At 51.8% G+C, this 10491-nt stretch overlaps 1 protein-coding gene across 1 annotated transcript; it reads left to right on the forward strand.

Moving 5' to 3' along the window:
• The first annotated feature begins 695 nt into the window (after window positions 1–695).
• On the forward strand, window positions 696–7632 carry Ubxn10 (UBX domain protein 10). The gene is made up of 2 exons (XM_050154023.1): window positions 696–737; window positions 4694–7632. Exon 2 carries the CDS (start codon window positions 4709–4711, stop codon window positions 5549–5551), a length of 843 nt encoding a protein of 280 aa, XP_050009980.1. The 5' UTR covers window positions 696–737; window positions 4694–4708; the 3' UTR covers window positions 5552–7632.
• Window positions 7633–10491: the final 2859 nt, after the last annotated feature.

Here is a 10491-nt window from a genome sequence, read left to right on the forward strand (position 1 = left end):
GCTGCTGACTGTACAGCGAGGCCCTTAAAGGAGATAAGGGATAGCCGGGTGATGGTGGCACACACCTCTAATCCCAGCACTCAACAGGCAGAGGCGGGTGGATTTCTCTGAGTTCGAGGCCAGCCTGGTCTACAAGAGCTAGTTCCGGACAGGCCCCAAAGCTACAGAGAAACCCTGTCTCGAAATTGAAATACCAAAAATAAATAAATAAATAAATAAATAAATAAATAAATAAATAAATAAATAAATAAATAAATAGGAGATAAGGGGTGCTGAGCTGATCACAAAACTCAGGAGAGTATCCCCAGGGTGGGAATGGGAAGAGACACTGACAGGGTAGAGGCCATGACAGACGGTTTTGATGATGGTCGCCACCCCCACCCCAGGGCAGGGTTCCCTTTCCCTTGAACGCACTCTCCCTAGATAGACAATAGTCAGGCCAGGTCAGGAAGAGGAGAGGTGGCAGAGGCCCAGGCCCGGGGCCCTGTGGCTTCCATGGGCGGGGCCACACCAAGGTCCTGCCTCTGAAATCTGTGAACCAGAGACTCTAAGTCCTGCGCGCTCTCTCCGTGTCTAGGCTTGTCCAACTTAGCCAGCGCAGGCCTGTCCAGGCCAGGCAGGTTCCGGCCCCACCGGAAGCACGTGGCCCCGCACCCCTCGGCGGTTGCCACGGAGACGGGGCTGTTTACCAGCTGGTCGCAGCCAGGCACAGGAGGCGGATGGAGCTGAGCTGCGAGGTGAGAGGCCCACTGTGGGTCCCCAGGAAAGTGAGAGTCGGGCCTTTTAAGAGGACTTCCGCAGAGGCAGAGCCAACCTGGCTGGAGCCTGACTCTGCAGCAGCCAAGGGGCCCTCTGGGAGGGGCATATCGGAACCAGTCCCTGGACGCAGGTCCAGAGAGAGAGAAAAGACTCCGGGTCCTATGCAGAGGCAGGAGCTGGAGGGAGCCTCCCACATCTCCACGCTCTTTCCCCAAGTCTGCCCTTATGCCCCAACCCTTCCTGCCATTCCCTGACACCCCCCGTTCTGCAATTCTTTGCTTCTAGGCCTGACCGCCCCTGGAAATAACAGAAGCCTCTCACCCGCCCTTCTATCCTGAGTCAACCTTAGTTCCTTTTGCAAAGCTTCCCTCACTTGGTGGCTTGTGGTTTCCCTCATTCTGGTCTCTGGTTTGGAGTAGCACTGGGAATGGTATCAATCTTGGCTTTCTTCATCCCTGGGTTGGTTCCTTTACACGGTTTAATTTTGTAAGCCAGTCTGGGGGATAGGGGGTGGCGGTTTTAACTGATAAGCAGTTTTAAAAGACCAATGCACGTGTGTGAGTACTGGTATATGCCAACAGATGGTTTGTAGGTGGTTATATTTTGCAGCTTTCGCCGTAGGTTTAGATTTGGGCTGTGAAGTAGTGTGGTCTGACCCCTTGGTGCCTTGTGGGCACCATGGGAAAACAACAGGAATCTTGCTTTATATTCGAGCCAATGCCCCTTCTTTTCCTGTTTGTGCGGTAATAGTCCTAAGGAATGGGCACCTGCCCTCCTGGCAACGTCTTGGAAATGGTGCCCAGTGTTTCATTTCTGCCTCTTAGCAGGCCTCTGCCTCCTAGCTATTGTGTTTGAGTAAACAGGCCACTTGTCTCCTCTGCTGGCAGCTTGACGGGTGCCTATGCCTAGATCCTGTCAAATCACTTTGTGGTTGAGTGTCTGCCAGACCTAGAGGAGGTGAAATGAGCCAAGCAGGGATTATGCTGTCGTAGAAGCCTGGACCCAGGGCACAGGCAGAGTTTGGGACCCAGGGTGTGACGATAAAGGTTCTACGGATGCAGTTCTCCAAACACCTGTTCCCCACAGCATCCTGCCCTTGCACTGGGTGGGGGTGGGAGCTGGTGTTCCCTCCATGTAACAGATGGTCTCGGCACTGGGGAGGAGGCAGTGGGTTCTAAAAGCAGGTTGGATGGAACGGTTTTACCTGAAGGAGGTGTTACTCTCTAAATAGCCACGAGTAGGCTTATAGAATTAGTCATAATTGAGGTTTTTTTTTCTCTCTCTCTTGAGATAGCTTGCAGTCATGTTATCTTATGACCAGGGTGTCTTGAAATGACACCCCCTGAACATGGCTAATTATATAGAGCACCAAAAGGTATAGCAACTTCACGCACACACTCGCATTTGACTGTTAAAAATAGCCCAGCAGAGCGCCTGTGAGAACACATGACTTTCCTCATCAAAGTTGTTAGGGAGAGGTTTCTAAGTTACCAAACTTCCTGACAGTAGTCAAGCCTTCCACAGGCGTGTGTGGGTGTTGGAAGCCAAGCCTGTGATAATCCTGTAGAAGCTGTGGCAAATTAATAGCTGTGCCCAAGTGAGGCGCTTACCTTCATCAGCTCAGCTGGACAGCTACGGCTTCCTCCTGCCACTCGGAGCGAGAAACTCATAGGGGAAAAAATAATCTTCATAGTCGATCAGAAAATAAACAGGCAAGGAGATGGGAAGATATTTCTGAGGCCAAAACTTTTGGCTCAGGAAGAAGTTTCTGGACTGCCTGCTGCCAGCCTGGGCACGGAGGATGGAGAAGGAGAGTGGAGGAAGGTTATGGTTGTATATAGAATGGGACAACCGCAGAGCCATTTAAACTGGGGATGAGGGCTGAGGTGATGGCTCAGTAGTCAAAGCATCTGCCTGAGGACCAGAATTTGGATCTCCATCTCCATGTGCATGCCTAGTGGGTGTGGCAGCTCAGCTATAATTCCAGCCCTGGAAGGCAGGGACAGAGTCCCCGCAGGAATCTAGCAAGACTAGCCATATGGGTGGGGTGGGCTTTGGGTTTGGTTGATAGATCCCGCCTCAGTGAATACGATGTTAGAGCAATAGAAGATGGTTTCCATTGACATCAGCCCCGGGCCTCCTTGTGTGCATGTGTGCTTGTCTACCTCTGTGCCCACAATATGCAGTGCACACACACACTCACACACACAGCAAGTGGGAAAAAAAACAATTAAAATCTGAAAGGGAAGGGGACCTGGAGCAGGCTGCCAGGATTACATGGAGGTAGCACCTTTTGGTTCCTTGCTGTTTTGTCCCTTGTGGTCTAGTAGAGAACACACACAGAGAGCAGCAAGGGTCCACTGTTAAGGACTGAGTGATGGGAGGCGTTTGGAGGAGGTAAATCTGGGATAAGAGCAAGTGTGGCGTTGGAAGGAAGTGATTAGCTCAAGAAGTGTCTTGTAATTTTGAGGCCACTGCATAGGAGGAGGGAGCTGTCTGACATCAAACTCCTGTTCGTTCTCCGCAGTAGAGAGGGAAGGTTTGGGAGCTGGGGTCTCCCATCGGTTTAAGCCCCGAGTAGGAGGACAGCCATCACCAATGCCATCGAGGTATGCTCTGAAGCAGGTGTGTGTGTGAACCCGCGGGTCACATGTGTCCCAACAATAGTTATGAATGTGGCCTGATAGCCTCCTATCGCTGCGTCAAAAGTTGACATCTCCTGTTGAGAGCAACAGGCAAAGCTTTGCTATAGAGTAACAGGGAGAAGCACGAGGCAGGCCTACGACCCAAACAAAGCCACACTCGTCCATCTGACCCTGCCCAGGACTGCTCCGCAGAGGCACAGACTGAAAAGTCAAAATGGACGCTCGCTAGGTCTTCGTGTGGAAGCTTGCCGACCCCTTGTCCAGAACTGAGTGTCCCCCGTGAGTTCTAGCAGGTGATCAGGGCAACCCCTGTTCTCCCTGCCACCCGACCAAGCTGGGGAGCCACGTTCCACATGACTTGTGCAAGGTGAGGAAAGAGAGTTAGGGCTCAGTGTGGACTGAGAAGGAGGAGGAACCGAGGAAGGCCTGCAGCGTAGGGAGAACGGGGAGTCCGGGGGGCAGTGTGTCCGCGGTACATGATGCCAGGGCAGACAGCGTCCCTTGTAGAGAGAAGTGACTTTCTGTTGTGTGGAGCTGAGTCTGGTTGTCCCGTTGTGTGTCCTAACAGGGTTACCGTCCATCTTTAAGCAAAGACAGCCAGCCCTAACATTCCAGCCTCTGCATCTGAGGTCTGTGCCTGACACTCCCTGGGGGAGCTTCTCGCCCTGGAGCCATCAAGGAAGTGGAAACTCAGTATGCTCTGCCTGATGTAGGAGTTCACCTGGACCCTTCTGCCCCACAAACACTTTTCTGGGCCAGGGCCCAGTCAGACTTCACCAGACCGCAGTGCCCACTATTGGTTGTGTTGCTATGCTGGCTTTGTGCCGGTGTGGCAGACAGAACTCAGTCGCTACAGACGCATCTGTGGAAAAAGCTGTCTGACTCGATTCTGTCTTGTCACATGGCTTGTTCCTTCTCAGGGTGGTCTTTCCGCTCCCTGGCCCTTCTCCATGAGAGTCAGAGTTAGTCCCCTGCCTTAGTCATTCTATGTCATGTGCCTTTTCTTATCATTCATTGAACATATCTTCAGACGTGTGGATTTCACTCGCTTCTCTCCTCGCTTCAATAATTTAAGTTCCAAGGACTGTGGTTCACTGCTGTGTTCCAAGATCCTGTAATGAAAGAGTCACAATCGCTCCCCCTCCTCAGGTGTCAGAACCCAGAGAACGGTCCCCTATTCTGGCCCATTGATGCTTACTCTCCCAGTGCGCAGTGAATGGCAGAAGAGGGAATCTCAGTATCCCTGGAGCTTAACCCATGCCTTTCCCCATTTCTGCCTGCTTCCTTAGGGGTCCTGAGAAGCAATGGCCACAGAAGCCCCTGTGACCCTCGCACCACCTGAACGCAGCACCGTGGTCGGTATCTCAGTTGACAGCTTCATCTGTCAGCCCAGCTCTCTTGGGATGCATGTCATCAGGCCCAAGTCTGCCAAGGGCCGGAAGCGGCCGAATCTGCACAGAACACAAGGCAGGGGCGATGGCTCTCCCAGTGTACTGTCGGCTTCACCTCCACCATGTTCCTCCGGGTCGTCAAGCAGCCAGAAACCAGGGGCCTGTGTGCCCGCCTCTCCATCTCAGGGAACCCCTGATGAGATGCCGGAGCTGATGCCACAGGTGCTTTCCGGGGCTACCTCATCTCTCAATAAGTACCCAGTTCTCCCTTCCATCAACAGAAGGAGCCTGGAGGACGGGGCTGTGGACACGGTGGCCAGAAAGGCCAGTTCTCTCCAGCTGAGTAACGTCCAGGCCCTTTACCAGGAGGAGGCCCACACCACTGTAAAGTCAAGCCCAGAAGATTCCAGAACCCAAGTCTGTGCCTTAGAGAAGAAATTCATCACCCGCACCAAGAGACAGAGTTCCTCTAGGGCTTCAAAAATGGAGGAGCCAACAGACCAAGAGCCGAGGCTGCTCCTGGCTATCAGGTCGCCCTCAGGCCAAAGGTTCGTGCGTTACTTCAGGCCCAGCGATGACCTACAGACTGTCCTTGCGGTGGCTGAGCAGAAAAACAAAGCCACCTACCAACACTGCAGCATCGAAACAATGGATGTGCCCAGAAGACGTTTCTCTGACCTCACCAAGTCCCTGCAGGAGTGTGGTATCCTCCATAAATCTGTGCTGGGCATCTCCCAGGAGGAGGGGGAGGGGTGACCCTGAGCCCACGGCGGCACCAGGCTGGGGCCCCAGGCCTTCGAGCACACAGCCTGGTTTTCAAGCACCACATGAGCCCGGTGAAGCTCAGACCCTAAATCTGTGGAGGCAGGGACACATCTGTACACGGGCTGAGCCCCCTGGGAGGAAACTTCCTCCTTCTAGAATTGTCCCTTCACCACGCTCCGGAGCGCCTGCCTGCACGCATGCAGTGAAACCTGCGTCTCTCTCGAAGCCAACACTTTGCTTCTCTGTATCTGACATGAGATTGAACTCTTCCCAGAGAGGATTCTAGTCTAGTAAATAACCAGGGTTCAGGAATTATGGAACTGACATTGGTATTTCTTGCAATATAATAAGAAAAGGGCTGTTGATCACCTGTGTTTGGAAGCAGCCTCCTTCCTGAGCTGCAGAAGCAGAGATCCCTGGGGATCCCTGTTGGTGTGATGTGATAGCAAAGGGAAGAACAGTCTGTCACAAACCCCCAACATACACACACAGAGTTCTGAAACATCCTAAGGCTAGCCCGAATTAATTGCCTCTACAGTCATGGGCTAGCCAAGGCTCCTTTTGAAAGGACTGACTAGGTCGGCGCTTCTTGGTAGTGCCTGTCTACAGAATTCTTCCCAAATGGAGGTTAAATGTGCTGTCCTCTGTTGTTTTTAAGACACGACAGCTACAGGTCTGTACAGCTAACAACCCCTTGGCCTACCCGGGCATAGGTAAATATTTATCCCCAGTCTCAGTGTCTTACCTTCTTCAAACATGGAAGGGATTTGGCACAGCATCAGCACATGCTGGGGTCTGATGTCAGGCCCCCCCATAGAAAGAAAGTGGCTCCTTGGGGTTTCTTTCCTGTGCTCCTGTTGAGACCACACTATGCAGCTAGCTGACTGGTGTGGAGTGTCCCTGCCCCCCTCAGCCAGAGCTGTCACAAGCACTGTCGAGTCTTATTCCCTGTGGAGATACAGCTTATTTGCCAAAAGTTCTCTCGCATTGCAGGTTCAGCCAGACACCCACAGCTCATCTGCATCCCTTTGTGGCCAAATCCCCAGCTGGGAGTCAGGAACATGGAAACCTTGTGGGTACCTTGTCCCCCTTAGAGCACAGTCACCACAGGGCCCTGGATGCTAGTACCTGTCCCCACACCCTCAGTACACAGACAAGGCAGGGTTCTGGTGTTCTTGGAGCATCCTAGGAACAGGGGCATCTTGTGCCTGGACAGCACAAGTGGTTAGAGACGTTCCTTCTAGCGCCCTGCCCCTTGGTGACAGCGCCGGTTACTCTGAGCAGGCTGGCTCCTCCTCCCCAAGTCACCTCCAGTGCCACACAGATCACTCTAGACTAGGACATTCCCGTCCATTTGCCAGCTCTACCGTTCTGCCTAGGTTAGTGGCTCCTTGGATGGGAAAGGTCAGCCAAGACTGGCTTCGATGCAGGCGGCCACCTCGTATGCTCAATGACCATGGCAGGAGGGGCCGGTGCCTTGCGCTTGGACTCCCCCAGTACAGGTATTTCACTTCCCTGCCAAGTGCACAACTCTGCCTCTGAGCTAGGAGCCTATAAAAGTCACACCTACTCTATGGTAAGAATAAAATTCCACCCACCTGCAGCCTGGTGATTCCAAGCTTTGGATTGTGCCAGTGAGGAATGTAACAAGCTGGATGGAATTGGAGACTCCTGGCTGTGGAGCTTTGTTGCTGCTATTTGGCTTTGAATTTTGGGGTGGTGGAGAAATAAGGGGAGCATGAAGCATAGGAGTATTTTAGGATCTTTTAGGAGACATGATTAAAGCTAGATTTGAGCCATCACAATAATCTTTTTTCTCTTTTTGAACAATAGATAATGATACGAACAATAAAAGCTGATTTGTGCGAAACACTGTGTGGAGAAACACGTCTTATATTTTAGCCTAAGACCTGAGCCACCAGACAGGAGTGCACAGGGTGGCGTGTGACTCATTTTCAGGTGTCTGCCTGGGCAATCATCTATTCTGCCATTTGCAGCCAAGGCTCCCTGTACACAGTCAGATGCACACCCTGGAGGCCCCAGCATAACTGCCTCAGCTTGGAGCCTAGCATATAGCTTAGGAAGCATCTCTTTCACCTCTCCCGACTTCTGTGGCATCAAGAACACTCTGGTCTAAGGGGCTCTGCTGGTCAGCACGTTCCCCTTGGTGTCCCGGTGTGTGGTCACAGACCTTACTCTGTGTAACCAACAGTCAACCGAGGGAGCATGGCTAACTCCCAAGAGAACACAACCCTTCTGAGGTCAGTCCGTGGCTCAGCTGTTTCTGTGACAGATCCAGCGTTGTGGGAGGGGCCACACCATAGCCCACTGTCTCTTCCTCCCACCACTTCCAAACACATCACCGCCGCCTCCAGGGGTGCTGGAAAGATTTCTCATCATGGACACGAGCTTTGCAGAGGACAGAGCTTCATGACAAGCGAGTCCGCATATTCCCGCTCCAGCCCCAATGGTACATTAGTTCCCGGCAGCAGCAAGAACAGCAGAAGTGACTCATCACGGAGGATCCAAAACGTTTGCACTGACAGACGACAGGTGGCTCTGACACAGCCCTCACCCTGACTGTACCTGGAGATGCAGCCATCAGCAGGCCAGGGCGGTCCTGTCAGAGAGACAGCCTGTGAACAAGCGGCCTGAAGGAGGGAAAATCCTAGCCTCACACAAGAGATATGGGGAAGTCTTAAGTGGGTTTCCTTGTCAAAACCTCCCTGCTCCAGGAAGTTTCTCCTGACTTTTTTTCCCTCCTCACTGTAAGCTGGTATGAAAGAGTGATTGGCGCTTGAGGTATCATTTGGATGAGCCTTCCATGAGGTGAGATCCACTTCTCTGCCTTCTAAGTGGACTCCCTGGGTGGGCTTTTGGTTCGATGTCAACTTGGACGTCTGTTATCAAACAGGGCTATCTGTTTTCTTCATCCATGGCCACACATGGCAGTGGTGTGGTTGCAGTTAAGCCTAGAGTCCTACTTAATCACGACACCAGAGACAGCCAAGCCACAAGCCACACTGTGGTGGGTAGGCCCACTCCGGAGGCCCAGCAATGGAAGCAGAATACACTTTTGGTGAGTCAGTTACCAACATGCAAGTCGGTAGTTCCCATTATAAAAAATTAAGTCAGATGGTTTCCTTTTTGTCCACACTAGTGACGTGCCACTTCCTCTCCTGATTAGGGATGTTCTTTCCAGCCCACCCTGACGTCCCTCTCTCTTCATATTTGTTCAGACACTCGGGAAGCATTTGCTCCCCTGAACAGTCAACACAGAAGAACAAACCGAGGTATTTCTGGGCAGTTAAATTCTATCCTAAAGGGCTGAACAGTCGCTGTGATAAACACTGGCGGGTGAAATTCAGCCAGGCTTCTTCAGCCTGCGCTTGGCTGGAGAGGCACTCTGGCTCTCGGTGTAGTAGACTGGAGGGGTCAAGGCGGAAGACGGAAGCTCAGCTCCTAGAGGCGGATAACAACTAGGCGAGAAGTGGGAGAGGCAGCCTCGGCTCCCGGCAGGTGGTTAGATTCAGGATACACAATCTTTTCACTTTGGAAAAAAGAAGGAGTGTAATCGACAGGTTGGGATCTCCTTGAGCAGGCCCAGCTAATATCTTCAGTGTAGAGTCCTTGCAAAGATGAACACGAACACACTCAAACCCACAGCAGACGGGGAAAGCGCCCTGAGCATCAGCGGCATTCATATGAAGGGAAGACACAAGAGTTTATGGATGAAATGTGTCCAAAGAAACAAGGCTATTAACTGCGTCCATGGAGAAGATGCACCCGCAAAGGTCCCCGACTCGTCCGATGTTCAGGTCCAAGTTCACACTAATCGCTACCTCCCTCCAGAGGTGTGATTCCTGAGCAGACGCCTGTGCATCGAATGAGCTCCAGGCTCTTCCATCCTTCCCTTTTGCTGCCCCTCACTGCATTCAACTAAATCCTGAAGCTGATTTGGAATGCATGTCTTCTCAAGAGGGTCTAGCGGCCCACTTAATGAAGCTCCTAACTTTATACTTTCCACGCCTGCCTGTTGACAATGAGGCTTCCAGGGCTTTGGGACTTGGTCCTTTGGCGATCAACTGAAAACTCCCCTTTCTGATAACTGTCCCTTGTGATGGGAGATGTGTCTGCTCTGGCTCATGGGCACCTCCAGCAGACAGCGTGGGTCTCTGAGCTCTACCCCCTGTTAGCAATGATCTAACATCTGAGCAGAAACCTGAAGAAATGGCAGCAACTCCCACCTCCCAATCGGAAAGTAAGGTCAGGAAACTGCTACCCATGGCCCACCCCTAAGTCCAATCTGCGATGCTGTCCTGTCCACTCTGACCATACTCAAACATAGCATGTCCCACGGACCAGGTCTGGACTCTGATGCTCTGTGGGGATTTCATGTATCCGGCCTCTGCCTCTGCTTGCTCTTTTCCTCCTGCCAGGGTTCCCAGTGGCCCTCCACTGTATTCAAATCTATAACACGTTGATTCAACAAATATAAATATGGTACCTATATGCCAAGCATATTTGACCTATTAGGGAACAGAACAGGCTCTCCAATCTCTGTCTTTCTGGTCTCAGTCACCTCACTCAATATAATGTTTTCTAGCTCCACACATTTGCCTGCAAATTTCAAGATGTCATTATTTTTTTCTGCTGTGCAGTACTCCATTGTGTAAATGTACCACATTTCCCTTATCCATTCTTCAGTCAAGAGACATTTAGGCTGTTTTCAGGTTCTGGCTATGACAAACAACGCTGCTTTGAACATAGTTGAGCACATGTTCTTGTGGTAAGAGTGAGCATCCTTTGGGTATATACCCAAAAGTTGTTCTCCTGGGTCTTGAGGAAGGTTGTTTCCTAATTTTCTGAGAAATAGCCACACTGACATCCAAAGGGACTGTCCCAGCTTGCACTCCCACCAGCAATGCAGG

The sequence above is a fragment of the Alexandromys fortis genome, unplaced genomic scaffold (assembly GCF_014885135.2).
Source record: "Alexandromys fortis isolate MF-2015 unplaced genomic scaffold, M_Fortis_MF-2015_v1.1 scaffold_26, whole genome shotgun sequence".
NCBI lineage: Eukaryota > Metazoa > Chordata > Mammalia > Rodentia > Cricetidae > Alexandromys > Alexandromys fortis.